Raw genomic sequence first — 19,988 nt, forward strand, 5'->3', positions numbered from 1 at the left:
TTTTTTTTTTTAAAGAAAGAGTACTATTTTCTATAATTTCAGGAAAACAGTCACAAATAAAATACTGTATTTTAAAAGTTGTCTATGTTTTAATCACTGATTTGCTTTCCAAACTGACTGCAGTTTTCCAGAGCAGCTTTTGGGGTGACCTTTTTGGAAGGGGCTTGTTTCATGGCGAGGCCACAGGATGCAGCCCTGCACCTGATAGGGACGGGCACTGGGCAAGCGCAGCCCTTGCAAGAGGCTGGAGGGTTTCACATGCTCAGGAGCAGGTTTAAAACCAGAGCTGAGCGACATTTTAAGTTGGTAACGCTCTACCCCAGCTGTATGTACATTCCTTCTGGGGGTACAGTCCAGAGTCATCCTGAATCACCACCACCACCAATGGGACCCTTTTGCCATTAAAACTGTCTATTTTGGCACTGTATAGTCAGCGAGGTGGACAAAGGTCTGGTTCTCCCCAGAGGCAAGGCCAAGCTGACCCAGCACAAGCCTTCAGAGACCAGGACAACCGAAACACCGGTGACCGTTCACCACTCTCCCTGGGCAGAGCGGGAGGAGACACGAACGGCACAAGGGGAGCAGAGCATGGCGGGCTCCTGAGATGAGCATGGCTGAGCTGACACAGACCTAGAGAAATGGGAAGCTGAGCCCCACCAGGGTGTTGCTTCTGAATCTCATCAGCCAGACCCCAAAACCCGCCAAAAAACCCCAGAGAGATTTAGGGTCTTTAGAACAGCTTTAATACTCTTCATTCTGTGCTTTCTTCACCGTAGGACAGCAACATGCCCCTTGGAGGACACACATGCTGTCAAGCAGGCATACAGAAAATTGTTCACAAAATACATGTGGTTTAACTCACTTCACACAGCAGAATACCAGCAAGCAGTTAATTTCAGTGTATGGAACATGACCCGTCACACGCTCAAGTATCCTTCAACTTTCAACAGACTCGAAGTACAGCCTTCAAATTTTGTCTTCAGATGTTAATACTCATACTATCAATTGCTATGGGAAAATCCAAATGCTCATAGTGACTTCATGTCCACAAGGAAAGCAAAAATAAAAGTTTGCTTTCCCCATTAATCTTTCAATTTTTATGTTAAATATACTTGAGACCCTGGCTGGTCAGTACCGTTAGGACTTTCAGACACAAACTCAGAAAACAGTATTCTCTCCTTGTGTGGAGAGAATTCATGGGCATTCATTAATTAATTTTCAGTGGCATTCACTAATCATTGTCCTGCTTTCAGCTGGGATAGAGTTAGTTTTCTTCCTAGTGTGAGAAATACGGTGATTCGTGTAGGATAAAAAGGAATGATTTTATGCATATATAGGTATATTAAATTGATACCTGGAGAAATTGCTAAGCATAGCTAGAAGCAGGATGTGCATCTATACGCTTGAGCAATAGATTAACGAGCTGTATGTCCAAATATGGTCTTAAGATAAATGTGGTTAAGTTTTTGTGCGGTATGCTGTGACGAACAGTGACTGCCTCAACAATGGTACAATGAAGAAAGACTATCCAAGAGCCGGCCGAGACTGGTTCGAACCTCAGACCCAGGCCAAAGGAAGAAGAAGGTGAAAAGTTTGCCTGAGGAAGACCAGCTTTACTTCATCTTGGGGTCCCTCGAACGACCACCAGAGAGCACCACGCAGACTCAGAAGAACTTTTTGGCTAATCAAAAAGCGGGGAGGGGTGCGGCTAGAAAATTACTATGTATAAGCTGATTGTGAAATCAAATGAATATGTAAAGCTTTGGGGCATAAATAAGGGAAATGCCATTGTAATAGTTGCGCTTGTCGGTAGAGCGGGAAGAAACTCGCTCCCACAGCGCCCAGCACTGTTTGCTTGAGCCTTATCCAATAAAATAATTTTTAAGAATCATATGCCTGGTGAGTAGCCCTATTTATAACACTAGTAACTGATATGGTGCTGTGCTTTGAATTTAGGATGAGAATAATGCTGATAACACACTGATGTTTTAGCTGTTGCTGAGCAGCACTCACACTACATCAAGGACTTTTCATCTTCTCACCCTGCCCCGGGGTGCAGAAGAGGCTGGGAGGGGACACAGCTGGCAGAGCTGACCCCAACTGGCCAGAGGGATATTCCACACTGTATTGTGTCATGGTGAACATGCTGAACAATAAATTGGGGGGAATTGGCTGGGGGGCGGCTGCTCGGGGAATGGCTGGGCATCAGTCAGCAGATGGTGAGCAATTGCACCGTGCATCACTTGTTTTGTGTATCCTTTTATCATTATTATTTTCCCTTCCTTTTCTGTCCTATTAGACCATCTTAACCAACAAGTTCTACCTTTTTTCTGATTATCCTTCCATCCCATTGCAGGGGAGAGTGTGCAAATGGCTGTGTGGTGGTGAGCTGCCTGCCTGGTTAAACCACAACAACCATAAGATGTTTCATGCTCTTGTGTTACAGTGGATCGATCATAGAGCACAACGGAAGCAGTGTGTGGTGCTCCTGTACTTGTGCAAACCCCTAATGCAGGTGCTCGTTGAGGCACCATGGGGAACAGCCCCCAGACCCATCCTGACCCAGCAGCGTGCCGGGGGCGCAATCTGGAGCTCTGCAGCCTTTTTCACCACCTGAACATGGTGAAAAGCTGGGGCAAGGGCACAGACACGACCTGCATGGCCACTTCTCAGCACAGCACAGACCTTGCATTTTGCTTTGTTCAACGGGCACACTTGTCTGCCTGTAAGTTAATTAGAGCTTATCACTTCCAGAAAGGCAGCATGGGCAAAAGCCAAGTGCCTCCCTGCTGCTGTCTGCACAGGAACCGGTTGTGAGACAACACACCAACATCATCAGAGATGCCGACTCCAACCAACGCTGTCCGGCAGAGCGCAGTGCTCCTGGGTGTGAGAAAGAGCCTGCACCCAGTCTGTTTCACAGAACCCTCTATCTGGTGGACAGACGCCTTATCAAGGTGCTGTAACACCATCTGTATGCTTGTGAAGCACTGGAGTGATCCTGGGGTGGTGGGAGAGGAGCAGAGGGGAGAGCGCCTGGTCACCTCCAAACCAGGCAGCTGTGGGAGCAGCCCTGCTGCTGTGGGAACATGCTCACCCTCAAAGACAATGATGGGACCCGCTGTCAGGTCCTGCCCCACCTCCTCCGGTGCTCCCAGGGACCAAACCCTCTGCTGATGCTCCCCTGTCCAGTCACAAGCATTTGGCCGGGGGCTCCGAGCCCCTTCGTGGGACCTGCCTGCATCTGCAGGGGCTACCCAGTACTTGGGGGCATCTTTGTCCCCAGGTCAGGATCTCTGGTTCCTTCCCCACTCTCACATCTCTGCCTTGGCACTTTTTTCTGTACAGCGAAGAACTCCGCTGTTATCGGGAAGGCGAAGTGCAGCTGTTAATGGTGAGATGCTGCAGATGTGCCATTCTCACCAATTAGCACTTGCTCTCCCTGAACCAGGGTGCTTCTCTCAGATGTGGTCAGAACAGGCTCCGCTGCACACAGCAGGGGGGCCAAGAGGCAATTAACATCCTAATTTCTGCTGCAAGTGGCTCCAAATTATGGAAAATCGCATCACTTCTTGCTTGGTTGGTCGGGCAACCACCTCCACTTTCTACTTCTCTGCTCGCTTTGGCACACGGACACGGCTTTGCAGCAGCAGTTAATTTCTCATCCAGAAGCCCACAGCACAGTCAGCGTGTTCCATGTCCACTTCCCTTCTCATGCCAAGTATCAACCATGTGAAACACAGCAGCAAGGGGCTAGAATTAGATAAATTATGTATCTCAAAATAGTGCCTCTCACCAGCCTAAGTCAGAGCTGCCAGCTCTGGTATGCAACAGACCAGATTCCAATGAGAACTGAAAAAACTCACAAGAAGTGGTCTCATCCAGATCAGCTCCCTGGGCAAACTCCCACGACTGAAGACCTGAGAACTGGCCTGAGCACAGCAGAGCTTCCAAAGTTCAATGCAGGGCCACGCAGGGGCTGACGCCAGGGGAGCAGCAGCCCCTGCCCCAGGACACACCAGGGCTGCCCAGCAGAAAGCAGATGGCAGGAGGGCACTGAGGTCCTGGAGGACACGAAGTTGATGATGAGCCAGAAATGTGCCGGTGCAGTGGAGGCCAACAGCATCTGGGTGGCACTGTGACCGTCTCCAGCAGGTCAAGGGAGATGATCCTTTCCCTCTGCTCAGCACTGGTAAGGCCACACCTGGAGCACCCAGTCCTGTTCTGGGCTCACCAGTACCAGAAACGTGGATAGACTGGAGAGAGTCTAGCAAAGGGCGACTAAGATGCTGAAGGGGCTGGAGCATCTTCTATATGAGGACAGGCAGAGAAAACTGGGTCTATTCAGCCTGGAGCAGGGAAGGCTCCGGGGGGATACCATCAGTGCCCATAAATAGCTGGAGGGTGCCAAGAGGACAGAGACAGGCTCTTCCCAGTGGTGCCCAGTGACAGGACCAGAGGCAATGGGCACACATTGGAACACAGGAGATTCCCTGTGAACAACAGCAAACACTTTTTCACTGCAAGGGTGACCAAGCCCTGGCACAGGCTGCCCAGGGAGGTTGTGGAGTTTCCATCACTGGAGACATTAAAGTAATTTGGGAACGGTCCTGGGCACCTGACTCAAGCAGGGTGATTGGACAAGGTGACCTCCAGCCACCTCTTCAAACCTCACCATTCTTTGAGAAAAACATTCTTAATCGATTATCTGCAGCCTGGAATTCCCATGGCATTAACTACCCTCTACCCAGAAACTGGATGTTTTCGTCACTTCTAATGCGTGCTGTGCGTAGTGCGTCATTAAGGCATGTAAGGAGTTAACTCTTAAATCCCAAAATGATGTACTAAACCCAAATCACTGTCTAAAGCAAAGACACCACAAAGAGAAGACTGCTCTGGCCGTCCCATGCTCCTGTTCCACATTAGCTTTTCACGAGCCGCAGATTCATGCAACCTTGCTCAGTAAACACCTGCAATGAGGTTACAGCCCTGGACTAGAGGGAAAAGGCAGAGAAACCATCCCAGAAGCCCCTCTCTCCCAAAGATGGAAAAGCCATAGCTCTGGATTCAAACTAACCCCCCTTTCTGAAGACCACACCAGCACCAAGGCAGCAGAATTCTCCCTCCTCCAGACAAGAAGCCAGGATAGGGAAAGTGGTAGAAATATTTTGTCTATGTTGCATCTTTATGCTCTTTCAACGCAGAATTATACTGAAACTGTAGAGAAACAAACGTACACAGAGCCAAACTTGTGTGTAAGTAATGCTTTGCTCAGTCTGTCGCTTTCTATGCTTTCTATTCTGCATGCACAAAAAAGGGGAAAAATGGGCCACGAGCTGACAGGTCACTGCCAGAACCAACCAGACAGTGGAGGACCTGCAGCTTCAAACCATGTTCTCTTGCTCCAGCACGACCTACACCCTTCTGCCCTCATAGAGACAGGAAAAAAAAGACAGATGCTTTATTACAGCTTTTTCTATATAAATAGAAAAATGCAGCTCTTGGTTCCAGCCCAGCCTTGAGACAGCACTTCAGCAGGGTCATGTGCTGATGCCAGACAGCCAAATCCAGCAGACAAAAGCATCCCCATGGTGTGTGATCCCCAAAAGCATCTCTGCGTGCAGAGCAGCAGTTGAGAAAGGAACTGTTTTGCCTCTGCTCAGACCTCCCAGACATTTCAGTACATTTTCTTGCGCTTCCGTTGGTTCCCTGATGCCTTCTGCACAGGCAGGGGGAGAGAAAGAGTGCCCAGCCTGTGGTTCTGGTCATTCTCAAGTCCTGGCAGCCCCTTGGCCTTGGAAATCTTCAACCGCATGGCCTTTGCAATGTCCATCATCCTGGAAAACACCAGAGAAATACTGTGTCAGTGGGGCACACACATCTTCTGTACCCAACACTGCACAGAAGATCAGCAGCCTTTCACCTCAGGGGAGAAGCCAGCCGATACCAGTGAGCGTGATATGTTTTCTGCATCTCACGGATGCCAAGGAGATGCAAGCTAGAAAAATTCAAAGACAAGGCAGAGCCTTCCTGGGGAGGCTGGAACACTGCTGAGCTGTGCCCCCCCCACCTCAGAGAGCATTATAAACCCACTTTGCCTGACTCAATGGTCATCTGACTTGAGAAAAATAGATAATGCTGCTCTCCACTGCTCTACAAAGAAGAGAACAGGCATTACTTGTGTTCAGCTGCTGCTGCTGGCAGCCCACGGCTGCTTCCCAGTACACTCATCTCCTGCATGTGGTACGATGAAGGGAATAGAGTACAGCAAGAACAGCTCCTCTTAGCCGCTACAATTCAGCATCCTTAGCTGTAAGGAGAGGGTCTTGGCTGAGATGTGTCATGCAAAGAGCCTGGGCAAAAAGTCACAAGCCAGAACACACCAGAGGCTTGTCAGAGAGAACAAGTGCACCAGAAGGGAAGCCATCAGGGAAATACGTGTCCCGGCCTCAGCTGGGGTCCTGAGAACACACAAGTCCCAGCATCCTCCCAGCTGACTCTTTGAAACACAAACAGATTCATTTGGGACAGGTTCATCAGTCCAGCCCCCGACTCCAAGCAAGGATCACCCCATCAGGTGGCTCAGGGCTTTGTGTGCCTCCTCATTTCTTCCAAAGGTCACAAGCCTCCTCCACCCTTTTCTCAGCAGCATCCTATGCCCGTGTTCCCAGCTCCAGTACAGCAGTTAAGAACAAAACCTTGGCATCAATTGCAAAAAACAACATGGATTCCTTAAAAAGCTTAGTTTCAAAAGGGAAAATAAAAAGAAAGAAAAAACAGATGGAAACTAACAGCAAACACTAATGTTAAACCTGCTACTACCTATCAAAGAACAAAGAGCACAACTGGGGCAAAATCAGAAGTCATTGCATTAGGGCCAACTAGGGAGGGTTCAAAACCAAGAGGTGACTCAGGGCTTTGACAACCTGCAATTATTGCTGGACCTTAACATTACAACCCTCAGCCAGAACCCCCAGGATAATCCGCAACACTTTTCACAGCTGCAGTGAAGAGTCTGTGCCCCCCACCACTTCCTACCCAGCTGCACGACATCTAAGCAATCCTGAATTACAAATCACACATCCTTGGCATCACCACTGCCTGCAATACAGGACAGGGTGTGAGAGATACTAACTAGAATGACTGAGCAGTCCCTAATGGGGCCATCTGACCCTTTCCCCGACAGCATTAACAAGCTGCCCGCTGACCTGACGCCTGCTTGTTGGGAGACCTCCCAGAAGCACAGTGGACTGGTGAGCAGTTCTGATCAGTTCCCGATTTATTCTGTACAGAGCAGACTGCAGCAGAAGGAGCTGGCACCAGGCTTCGGCTGACACCTGCTGGGAAACGTAGGTCTTGCAGCAGAGAATTAAGGCCTAGGGAGCCACTGCCCAAAAGCTAATGCAGCAAGTGTTGTTTGCCTGAAGCTTATTCTGTAAGCTGTTTTCTGCCCATTCACCTTCACTAACACTGATTTGGGAAATCCTTAATTGCAAATACTACATCCAGCAGTTCTGCCAACAACCTCTCCCTCTGATGCTTTGCTGAAAAGTTCCCCAAGTCCATCAGTATTTCAGAAACAAAAGCCATCTCCTTGGTGCCATGCCCAGAGCAGGTAAATTTCAGGGGCCTGGGATTCCTCCATGTTGGTAAACACCAACTACATGCTCACAGTGTGACTGTAAGAAAAAAAAAAGTTTCTAGTTTTCCTGTTGCAGTCAGCTGCAAACCTGCACTTACACCCAGACTGGTACCTAACAGGGACTGGAGGTCTGCAGGAAGGAGGGGCACAGAGGACATGAAAGTGAGGAGTGATGCGATTCGTCAGGCAAGAAACAGCTGGGTGGCAGTGGTTAAGTTTTGTCCTGGAACCTGCCCCTGCTGGCCATTCTGGTGCTGCCTGCCAGTTTCCTTGCCCGCAGAATGGCTGGAGGGAGCCTCTTGATGCACGTGAGGACCACTCTGCAACAGGTGCCCTTTCAAAGTGAGATGTACAACCACCCTCCTTTACAAGCACCAGGGCTCCAAAAAAAAGCTTTCAACACAGTCATAAAAGTCAGAGTCCAATTACAACAAAAGGATTTGCTGGCAGGTATCACTGCACTGCCCAGATGCCAGACAGGTTCTGGACTTCTCTTACCAGGGGCTCTTTGTAGGAGGATCACAGCATCTCAGCAGGCATGAACAAACATGAAGACTCACCTGCTTTCTTGGAGCTTCATGCCATTCTGCAGGACAGTGAGGTCTGTTTGGAAGTTGTTGATGTGCAGAGCCAACGCAATGACGTATGCAGTGATCTTAGCCTTCATCGATGCAGATATTAAATTCTGGACACTGCATGGCAAGAGGGAGAACACAGGAGACGGGGAGTATCAGTGAACCCAAAACAAAACCCCACGAGGTGCAGAGAGAACTGCAGCCCCAGCCGGACATGACTGACTTTCCCTAGACATCAAAGCAGAGCTCAAAGCAACACAAACATCTGATCATGAGGGTCTAACAGGCTGCTTTGTCCTCATCACACACCCGTTTCTGTTCAGAAGGGTAGGTCCCTGTGGTTGTTTATCCCTACACAGCCTTGACAAAACCATCAGCTAAAGAAACTTCAGTCTTGTCACACTGGTCCCTTGCAAGAGGAAAGCAAAGGGAAGCTGTTCAGAGGGCATTCGGTGTAACTACTAATGGCACCTCACATACACAATCCACACAGAACAGATGTCTGGCTGGCAGTCCTCTGGGAAAGTCTGACCGCTCATTGCTGGTTACAGCCTTCACACAAAAGCTGTCCCATTCAGACTCAAATTCTGTGCTCGTGTCAGATGAACAGCAGCAGTGCAGCTGCGCAAAGGCTGAGCATCAGCATCACAGCCCATTTAGGCAGAGAGGTTCCTTGCTTGCCACGCGTGAGGAAGGCACAGTGCCAAGAGCAAGGACAGTGTTCACTCTTGCCTGTATTTTGGTGAACCCACTCAAGAGGACTGTTGAAAAGGTTTATCCAGATTTATAACTGCCGACAAGGGCCATGGATCAAAGGCAGCCTCCAGCAGCTGCCCAAGCCCTCCCTGCAGTGAGATGGCATACGCACCACCCATGTTTCAATGGAGAATCCAAATATGTCAAGTCAGGTCTAAGTTCATGTGAAAGTGCCCCTGTGACACTAACTAAACTATGCGAGAGTAAAACCAGCACCATTATTTAGCCACTGCACCACCTCTGTCCTGACCCACTCCGGGATGGTAGAAGAGCTGCCATGTCCATCAGCTGCCTTGGCTCACAGCAACAATGTATGAGCAGACAGCTGCCTGTGTAGCTGCACAGCTGAGAGCCAGCTGCAAAGCAAGGACTCATTTTAACATCCTGCATCCAGAAATGGTCAGACAGATGGCTGGGCACCCTACCTGGTCACACTGGCTAAATCCAGAGGTGCAGGCTTGCTTTTCTCACACCACCCTGCCCCTCCCAGTCCCATTTTAGACCTGCACTGTCTGACATGGACCATCAGCCACAACCCAGTGTTCTACAGGGCCAGGAGTGTGAAGCAAGAGGAGCTACTGCCAGTCTCCATTTTGATAAGAGGTTTCCTGATAATGTGTCCACAGCCCTTTAGTCTGAACTCTGCAGCATCTCTGCCTCAAGAACATCAAAGCAAACACAGTTCCTTACCTGCCATTGTTGTAGGTCAGTGAAGTGAAATTCTTCATGAGTTTCCTGCTAATGATGTGTGGGCATTCAGGACCCATAGGATCTAGGACAGAAAGGGTTTTTGCAGTGGAATGAGAAACACATACTCTTCCTCGTAGTGCCCATCTCCAGACATTGTAGCAGCACATTTATTACCACAACATTTGTTGTCTCTCCCCAGGAACACAGAGAACCTAAAAGGAACCCTGGAACTTTATTTATAGGACTCACCATTTTTCAGGTCTGAGAGAGGCTCCTAACAGCTTTAATGTTCTTTACAAATAGGATCTCCTACTTCAGTACTACACAATCTAAAATGCATACATGTGTGCCTACGCATAGATTTCTTTTAATAGATTACTCCCTTTTAATAGATGGTCCTGTCACAAAATATTATTAAAACTCAAACCACACTAACAAATTCTTACTAACACCAAGACTAGTCATTTCTACACCCTCCCTAAGTCCTACAGGGTGACTCCTCTGCCTCCAGCAATGCAGAAGGATATTTACAGCCAGGCTTGCCATTTTCTCCTCCATCACCCCCTGCCATTGAAAACACTAACAATGACATTTTTAGCACCGACAGGGAGACTCATGTACAAAAGTTCTATGGAAGATGGCAAGTCTTGCATATCTCAATCACAGTATTTTGTGCAGGGCTTTTGAGAACAGCAGTTCCTGACATTTTAAAAGCAACATCATGAATACAACAGAGGTATGATCACTGTGATCCCTGCACTGAGCAGGCCAAAGGATGAAGAAGACACTCTCAAAAGCACACAAAGATATATAAAGGATGTCTTGTGCACAGTATGCCTCTTGCACCTGGAATATGGAGGTTGGATGAGGGAGAGAGCTGATAGTTTCCACCCTCTTGGCTTAGCACTAAAGTTTGAAAATATAAAACATGTTTACAAGTACAGAACTATCAATAAGCTAGAAAGAAACTCAAAATTCCAAATCTAAGCTGCCCTGTCTCCAATCAAGAGGATTTCATGGTGTCATCCTGATTCACAGCAGTTATGAAACGACTGGAAAGGATTACACGTGCATCTCCCAACAGACGCAGATCAAACAACCCTCAACAACACAGAGATCCCCAGCCGAAAGCAACTGCTGCAGCTAGGTGTTTGATCACACAGCACTTTCTGGGCAGCTTTACTGTTTTCTACTGCAGCAATTACAAACCAAGTCTCAGCAGGCAGCTTAGAAGTAGAGAAGCTAAGAACTCTCTTACGCTTCTTCTTGATCACTTTGAGGTAACTGAACTTGATAAGGGTGTCCAGGAACCAGAGGCATCGGGCTTTGTGATCTCTCCTCTTCTCATCAGCAGGCAGGAACTTCAGCTCCTCTAACACAAAGGAGCAATGGCTGAAGGAGGGAGAAGGGGAGGATTTAAAGGTTCAAAGAACAGGAATCAGTTTAGAGTGTCAGGAGGACAGTTCCACGTTGTAACTTCAATGCTCAGCTGTTTGAGAAGACAGCTCTAGACACCTATAAAGGACAGCCCAGGAGGCTGCTCTGTGAGCATGCTTTCCTGTCAATGCCCACCATATTCAGCCAGCCCTGTTCAGTGTGCAGTTACCAAGAAGGTCGCTGCACTACAGAAACTGCAGGCTCTCAACGCAGCACACAGACACAATTCTGCTTGGACACAGGCACACAGGCAGCACAGGGAGTGAGGTGCTGTTTGTGCTTTTCCTGCTCCCTTCAGCCCCTCAGCACAAAGGCTCAATAGCCCCAAGTGCACAACATGTCAGCTTGCCAGGCCACAGCAACCTCCACAGCAGTCAGGACTTGGCTGGGACAGTGTGAAGCCATAGGCATATCCTGCTCAGTACAGTTCTGCAGTCCCTCTTCTAAGCACCTGCCTTTGGACCCCCCTTTGGATTTCTCCTCTCTCTTCCTCTGCCATCAGTTCCCCCACAGGACAGCCATGCTGCTGTGCACATAACTTCCTCACCTGTCAAACCGTACCCCACATTCCCCAAGGTCGGTGCTGCTCAGCCATGCTTGGATCAAACATCCACCCTCTGCACTGAAAAGATCAGCCTAGGTACAGTGCAGTGAGCAGCAGCAGCCATCCAGCCCCATAGACAAACTGCAGTTTCACAGGTGCACCTTGACTGTTACAAGGCTGTTTGCAGCAACATTACCTTTTCTCTTCTGTTTTCTTGGCAATTTCTTCTGGGGTGAGGTTAACAAAGACTGCTGCTGGAACCCGCAACGCTTCATACTCTGCTGGGGACAGAACTGGGAGGATTTTAAAGAAAAGAACAAGCATGCCTTTGCTCTCCCTTCTGGTGTGAACAGCCTGCAGGGAGATAAACTCTATCCACTCTTGCTCTAGGAGCTGTGGGGCAGGGAAAAAAAGGCAGGGTGCAATGACAGGACTTGGAAGCTGGCCAATGACAAAGGTCTCTAAAGGACTGTGGCTCGACCACAAGCCATTGCTCCTGCATGGCTGACCTCATTGCTATTCCCAGTTGAACTGCTGCCAACAGGAAGCAACAGCATCCTGCCCTCTGTAGGAAAGAGGCAGGACATGGAACTTGCAGGCCCAGAAATCTCAACACAGTATATCTGTGCTCTTAGCTTTTGGCTCATGAAAGGATAAGGCTTGGCTTACTCACATGCCTGGCAGTGTACATGCCACACCACTGACACTGAGGCTTACAGGTGTGAGAAACCACTCTGCCACAGAAAAGGATACTGTCCTCAAACCTGTAAACATTTTCTGGCTTGTCAGCATCTTCATTACATGGTGGGAGTAAGACAGAGATGTTCTGTACATCATCTTGGGCCACATCCTGGATCAAAGCTTTGGAGGGAAGACAGAAAGAAGAGAGTATTAGGACCATGCAAACAAAAATCACAGAGAACATGACCACAACTCAAATCCTTCCTTTAAACAAAAGTACACTGAATAGCGGTTCTTGGGTCAACATCAGTTTAGCCACAGCTAGAGTTCTAAATGTTTAAAACTCCAGTTCAGTTTACCTCACTTGGGACAGTAGCAGGGATTAGGCTGCAGCTCTTCCCCATTTTGTTGTGTTAGCACCACATCTAGGTGCCGACTGACAGAAAGCATTCCAGCAGGCACAGAAAGGCCGAGAGCTTCCAATACACCTGCTAGGTATTCAGCATGCTGGGTTTTAGACTGGTGTCATCACTCCTACCAAGAACTTTCTGCTCCTTAAAATTTAGAAAAGCCACTCCAGACTAGCGAAAAATCTAGGAAAGAGTACCAAGACACACTGACAGCTGCTGCTGCACCTCTTGCCTGCAAGGTAGGCAGACTACAGTTTTGACAGCCTGGGATCCATTAGACATTAGTTTGTCACAGAGCAGCTGTGAAAGCAGACAATATCCAACAAGGAACACAAGAGATGAGAGCTGATGGGTTCCATAATCAAGACATCTCTCCCATTCGTAGCCAGTGAAACTCAGAATCACATAAGTTCTGTTAGAAAGGAGCTCTGGAGGTCTCCTGCCCACCCTCCTGCTCAGAGTAAGACTGTCTACAGCATCTGATCTGGGCTTCCCTGGCTTTGTCCTGTCCAGGCTTGGAAACTCCCAAGGATGGTGACTCCACACCTCTATCACCCATCCCAGTGCTGCACCACCTTGCAAGGCAAGAAGGTTCCCTCCTGAGGTCCAGAGACCATGGCAGCTGGTGTTGTTGGACCTTGTTGGCGCTGCCAGGAAGGTTTGGCTCTGGCTGCCCTTCAGGTAGCTGTGGGCTGCTGTCAGATCCTCCCTGGCCTCCTCTCTGCCAGACTAACCAAGCCAAGCTCCCTCTGCCTCCTCTTCTCAGTTGTGTGCTCCAGGCCCCTGCTCTGACCCCTCTGTCATTTCTTCACCTCCTTCTTGATCAGGGAACAGGAGGGCGGCACAGGCTGGACAACACAACAGAGATGCAGCCAGAGCAGCACTCACTAGCAAGGTTATCAACTCTCCCTGAAACATCCCCTCAGTGTGATGCTTTGGAGAATTAATGTTCCCCGCAGTCGTGGCAATAACCAAGGCCACAGCAGACCCCTCTTTGCTGCATGCTCCTCCATAGTGGAAGACTAAGTCCATCAGCCTGGCTCACAGCAGCACTGGGGATGGCACTCGATGGGGCTGTGACAGGGTTTAGGGCATGGGACATCTTCCATAGACGTGCCACTGTGAAGCCAGGGTACAGTTCACCTTAACAAACATTCAGTGTCTCAGTCAGACCAGCTGAATGTGCTGCCTTTATCCCAGTAGACTGATATCCAGGGACTCCCAGAAGAGTTCCCAACAGTGGGCAGGGACGGACACTGATGCCACAGAGACCTTTCCTCATTCAGGGAACTCTCTATGCTAAGTCTGGCAGGATCAGAAGGAAGCAGTTCCTTTTCCACCAGAAAGATCTGTTATTTCCTCCACATGTGCCCTTCTCAGTTCTTAGACCAGCTGCTTCCTTGGTCACTCAAAGAAAACCCTTATCCTCTTCCTACCTCACTTGGCAAGGGACAGAAAAAGACATTTCTGATTGCCTTAATTAACACCCAAGACAATATCCTTACCTGTTACTCCCTTTGCATCTATGACGTTAGCTGCTGCTTTTGCCACAGCTGTATTCAGAATGTCATTGCCCACTGCATTCATTCGCCGAGAGTTCAGAGCTCGCTTCTGCTTGCTCGTGCCAAAGGCCTCAATGCACAAATCCATCTGTGCAGGAGAGACACCAGTTAAAACACACTGCTGAACTGAAGACACTTTGCATCTAAGAGGGAAACTCGGCTAACCACGACTTGTTCCACATGCACATTTTCTAAGAAAACTTAGAACGTTTCACAGGGCACCACCCAATGATACCAGCAGCACTGAACTGCAAAGGGGCAGGAAGTAACTGGGATCATAATCAAGTCTAAAATAATTATGAAAATACTGCCAATTTAGGTGCTAAAAATGCACTGTCTCACAGACTTACAAGGCACAGAGAAGGTGCTGAACCTGCACAGGCTTCCCCTGCAGTAAAACAAGCATCGCAGCCTCAGAGAAGTACTATCTGCCACTGTTAGCTGGATAATCACAGCAGAATATGATACAGGGTTTCAACTTTACCTTCTCCCTGTAGGATTTACTCTGATAATCCTTCGTGTCATCAGGTATTAAGTTATCTATAAAAGAACAGAAGTTAGTATGCTCGGCATGCAGCAGCCAGGAAAGCACACATATTCAGTGTGCCTTTAGTTCTAATCCATTCTTGAAAGACTTGGCACAACACTTGGAAGATCTCCTCCATACAACTTTGTCGACTAAAGAACACTCTAAGCCTGAGAGCACGCACCCAGCACAAAAAAGGAAAGGAAGGCCAATTTTTGCTATAAAGCCTATGAGCATAACGCATGGACTGCAGCAATACCCAGGACCTGCTGTGCAGGGCAAAGATAAGCTCCTGGAAGACTGTACTCTTTGGGTTATATCCTCTCAGGTTCAGTAACAAACAGCAGTTCTGCTGAAGAAAAGCTGTTTTGTTTTTCAGTGACCCAGTCCCTTGACCTGACAGCCTCCAGCCTTCCCTCAGCAGAGCACACCTAGACAAGGCTGCCTTTATTCTGAACAGTGACAGCTTTGTTACCAGCACCAGTACTTCTACCCTTCCACCCTAACACTACCTGCCTAACCTCCACCCCCACCTACACTCACGTGATCTTGCTTCCTTCTCCTTGTTTTTCACATCACGCAGTGCCTTGGAAGCATTCCCCCCCCTGCCCCGCTGAGCGAGTAAGGCAGAAATGAGGAAAAAAGAGCAGGAGGGAGAGAACAGAGAGCACTGCTGTCACAGCCAGGCAGTCAAGAGCTGAATGCACATGCAGGTCCAGCATGCCATGACACCAAGGCTCTGGGGTTAAACACACTATCTTCCTACCTGACAGCAGGGGCTGCATGTTGAATATTTCGGCATTGTAGACTCCCATTTGCCCAGAGTCCTTGTCTAACACGCCAACAAAATACCTGGGAAAACAGGCAAGTGGTTAGCGAGAGACAGTCCGGTGCAAGGGAGGTTTTAAAATACACGGTGCAGGGACATGTGTATTCCCCATTCCCTGCGAGTTCTTCTGCCTAGCAAATACAAGCTTTCCAAGCACATTCAGAATGCCACAATAAAACAAGTCACCTCCAAGGCATGCACATGTATGTACGTATATGTGTACATACACATGCGTGTGTGTCTATATAAAAAAAATATACAGACTTGTTGCTCTAAGTGCATGTAGAAGTCTTAAGACTTTAGCTCCAAAATGGACGAAGTTCAGGTGCCAGAGTGCTAGCTGCTGTTCTCTTTTGGTGTGTCAGGGTCCTTGGCTTCTATGCAGTTTTCTAGGTTTTTAAAACTTGGGTTCCCTGTAGCCGGTTCTCTGCTTAACGCAAGTCACTAAGCCCTCAGAGCTTCTCAGAAAACCGTCTCTGAAACAGGATGATTTCTCCATGGTAAATTCCTTTTCATCCCACATTTCAGAGGGGCAAAACCAAACGGTTTGCATGGTTCCTCATCATGTCTCATGAACTGCCAGGAACAGGCTGTATGCCACCCTTTGCTGAAGCAGATCAGAGCATCACCAGTACTAGTTTCTTACCCAGCCAGAAGAGTTCATTGCACATGATTTGTTCTAACCGGTGCCTGAACTTGCTCTGCTCCATAACACATCTTCCTAAAGCTCAGGAGACGCCTTCTGCAGACAAAACCCACTGGCACAATAGGCTGTTGGTTGCAGTGGGAGCAAAACTCTCTAAGGAACTGCTCTCAGAAAGGCTGCCCGAGTACAGTGGGAACCACAGCACCCCACAGGTCAGAAAGGATGCCTTGGCAGTTCCTCCTGCCCCCGGAAGCCCAGAGGTTTGGCAGCCTCATTGACTTTCCACTAAGAATAAACTGAGCTGTTTGCTTAGAGGTGTTTTCTACTCCCTGTTAACACCCACGAGCAGTTGTGAGTGCACAGAAGGATGGGGCATGGAAGAAAACACGAAACATGAAAGAAAACCATGAAATTACTTTGCTGATTCTTGCCTGCATCTCTACAGATCCTGACACATGTGCACACCTAGTGCAAAGCTAATGCTTGAAGCTGAACATACATCAGCAGTTAGCTTGCCCTGCTAGTTTCTACAGCTCAGGATCTCCAAAGGTGCAGGCAAGAACCACTTAAACCATCACCTAATCAACGATGTGAAGAGTTCAGAGATAAGAGCACTAAATCTGCCTAGAAATAATCTTGCATACCTGTATCATACATATTCATTAAACTAAGTTTATCTCACCAAACTCATGAAAGAAAAAGCCCCTTGGTGCCTTTTTTCCATTACAGCATCTTAAATTAAAGACTGTTAGATCTGAAAGTCACTTCTCAGAAAGAAAAACAAAGATTTAACCGACTATTTGCAGGCATGAAACTAGTTCCTTTTATGGAATTACAGAATAAATATTTCAGCTGGAAGGGACCTAAAAAAACCATCTAGTCCAACTGCTTGGCCAATTCAGGGCTGCCCAAAAGTTAAAGCAAGTTATTGAGGGCTTTGTCCAAATTCCTGTCAAACACTAACAGGCCTGGAATATCAACCTCCTCTCTAGGGAGCCTGTTCCACTGTTTGACCACCTCTCTGTAGAGAAATGCTTATTCAGAACATAGGACTACCAAGACACTAACATCTGAAAGCACCTCCTCTCCCTAAGAGTTTTACACGACTCCGTTTACTCTTCACTCCCTCACCCCACATGTCCTTTAACTAGTCATACATGATCTGGTCAGTGCAGCCCAACTAGAGAAGAGATGAGCCATGCAAGCAAGCCGTGTGGGGCAGCTGGAGTCCAACCATGGAGCAGAACGCTTGGTACTACGAGCCTGGCATGCACATCACACACATTTCAGCCTTGTACAGGCTAACAGGAGCAATAATGTGCATCAAAGGAGAAAAGAAATACCTTTGGGTACAACAAGACAAGATTATTTCACATTGTCTCTCCACCCATTTGGTGGTCTCCTACTGGAGAATGAGAGAGATCTCACATACAGAACACTTCTTCAGGGTTCAGTGGGATCTGCTCAGTTCTACACAGGTCACATTCTTACACCAGGACAGGTAGAAGCCCGTGATTTCACCAATGCTTCCCCTTACAGCGTGCAGCACAGACAGCTTATTAGTCCACACAGCAGCACTGTGCCGTGGCCCTGAATTTAAATGGTGATTAGTGACCCAAGGGTTTCCTGGGCAGCAGCTGATGATCTTGGCAATTTCTTAATCTTAACTTGTTCTTGATAACAAAGCTGTTATTCCTAAATTTCAGATACATCAAACCATCTCCCTCAGTCTTTTCCTCACAAGACCTTTTCAAATACACTCTGTTTGTATGCAACAGCACAACCTCCAAAGGGACATAACGTGCACAAAGAGTGCAGGTAACAGGCGCCAGAGTCACCTGTCAAAATCCTCTTGATTCAAATCACTGCCTCAGTGGGAACTTCTGAGCCAGCTTTAAGAAGGGCCACAAGCAGCTTTGCATCTGAGCAATTCCTCTGCTTCCACTTCCATGTTCCTGCCCCCATTTTGCCAGCAACTCATACCTGCATAGGGAGTTAGATTTCGTAACTTCGCTGCCAAAGTTATTCCCCACGTACGAAAGCCTTTCAGTTTCTGAGACCTGAAAAACAAAGATAAAACACTTGAAGACAGGGCTGTGAAAAACCTCTGCATCTGCTTTATTTCCCCTGGTGCCGCAAAGCTCTGTATTTCCAGGCATCAGACACTAGCCACACGTAGGCAAACTTTGCTTTGCCCATTTTGGGTACATTTTGCATAAGGTCATAATCTTCAAAAGACAGACAACATTTCTTGAAGCTGAAACTACCTCTGGTACATAATTTTACCTCAGCTTTCACTGTCCCAGAAGATGAGGAACCACTGCAAAGCAATAATTGGACTCATAATTTAGAGTTTATCAGTGTAGCAAACGTAGGTGTCACTACAGCTAAAACACCTCGCTGTGCTGATCGCCGTACTTTAATCCAGAAGCAACACTTTGTGAAAGAAACTGGGTTTACTCACAAAGTCACTATTATAGAGAGATCAGGCCTCTCTGCCAGTCAATTTAAGATATTATTTCCACTGTTTTAGAGTCCTTAACACAGTTGCCCAAAGCTTCTCCAAGCTTCCAGACAGGACAAACCTCAGATTTCAGCCTGGGTCAAAGGCACGCACTGGGCAAAGCCACCACTACAAGTAAGGGAACTCTGTTTAAAATGTAATTTTCAATGATCCAGGTAAAGCTCTAGTACTGCCAACTGACTGCAATTCACTGGCTAAAAAAAGAGCTATCACTACCAGGAATAGCTCAAACACCTAATTATATTTTAAAATTTTTGCTTCTATGCTACCCTGTATTTCCGCTGAGGATTTGGCTGAAAAGTCATTTATCCCTTGAGCCAATCATGCATGTAAGCAGCTGTAAAACTTAACAGCAGCAGCAGAAAGCACCTTCTGACTTTAAGCTTGTTTGTCTCTTCACTGAAAGAAATAAAAATCTCCTCATAACGTAGTTTAACAACAGCAAAAAGAGACCCTTTGGCAAAGAATTCACTGTGTAAAAACACACAGATTTTGTGACCAAATAGACCTGACTAGTTGTTAAATAACAGCGTTAATTTTCAAACACAATTTCCCTTTAGGTTATTAAAATAAATCACAAACACATACAACTTCAGCAAATCATCCTTTGCTTGAGAATACACAACCAAGTACAAATCAAAGTTTTTCAAGTAAGCACGCATTCAGTTATGAGGGAAAGGTTATTAACTCTCACATGTCACCCTCAGTATCGTTCATCAAAGTCTCCCATACTGCATTTTTCAGGTTCCTTTCTGTTCCAAGAGTCAATCTGCAATGTCCAGCCTCAGAGGGTGCAGTCTGATCCTGACACTCTCCACAGAACACACCATGCCTCAACACCTGGTAGAGTCGCAGGATCCAGATCTACTTCTCTGGGGTCCAAGGACATCTTGTGGGTCTCCACAAAAGTAGGCGCAGCCTCGGTGGGCAGCCTGGCTCACCAGCGCACAGGGTGCTCTGCAGCGTAAGGGAACAGCTCTCCCCCCGCCCACCTCCAGGCAGGGTTTCCCTGTTCTGCCACTCCCCATGACATCCACCTCCATTGTGTCAGCAGCCTACGTAAGAACCAGAACTTCCTCTGAAATCTTGAAGATTTTGTGACATTCAGAAACTGGTTCCACACCAACCATGTGTCTGAGGGAGGCTTGTAGCTCTAACTTGCTGGA

The 19,988-nt window shown here is 47.7% G+C and overlaps 1 protein-coding gene across 1 annotated transcript; it reads right to left on the minus strand.

Moving 5' to 3' along the window:
• Positions 1 to 5,618: 5,618 nt before the first annotated feature.
• Positions 5,619 to 18,358, minus strand: POLR1E (polymerase (RNA) I polypeptide E, 53kDa; the record flags this gene model as incomplete). The annotated part of the gene is made up of 10 exons (XM_010077828.1): positions 5,619 to 5,837; positions 8,203 to 8,334; positions 9,664 to 9,745; positions 10,922 to 11,055; positions 11,841 to 11,937; positions 12,398 to 12,505; positions 14,241 to 14,385; positions 14,782 to 14,837; positions 15,590 to 15,675; positions 18,282 to 18,358. Coding segments are annotated over 10 exons (1,077 nt in total), but the record flags the coding sequence as incomplete, so codon positions are not given.
• Positions 18,359 to 19,988: the final 1,630 nt, after the last annotated feature.

The sequence above is a fragment of the Pterocles gutturalis genome, unplaced genomic scaffold (assembly GCF_000699245.1).
Source record: "Pterocles gutturalis isolate BGI_N339 unplaced genomic scaffold, ASM69924v1 scaffold12878, whole genome shotgun sequence".
Classification (NCBI taxonomy): domain Eukaryota; kingdom Metazoa; phylum Chordata; class Aves; order Pterocliformes; family Pteroclidae; genus Pterocles; species Pterocles gutturalis.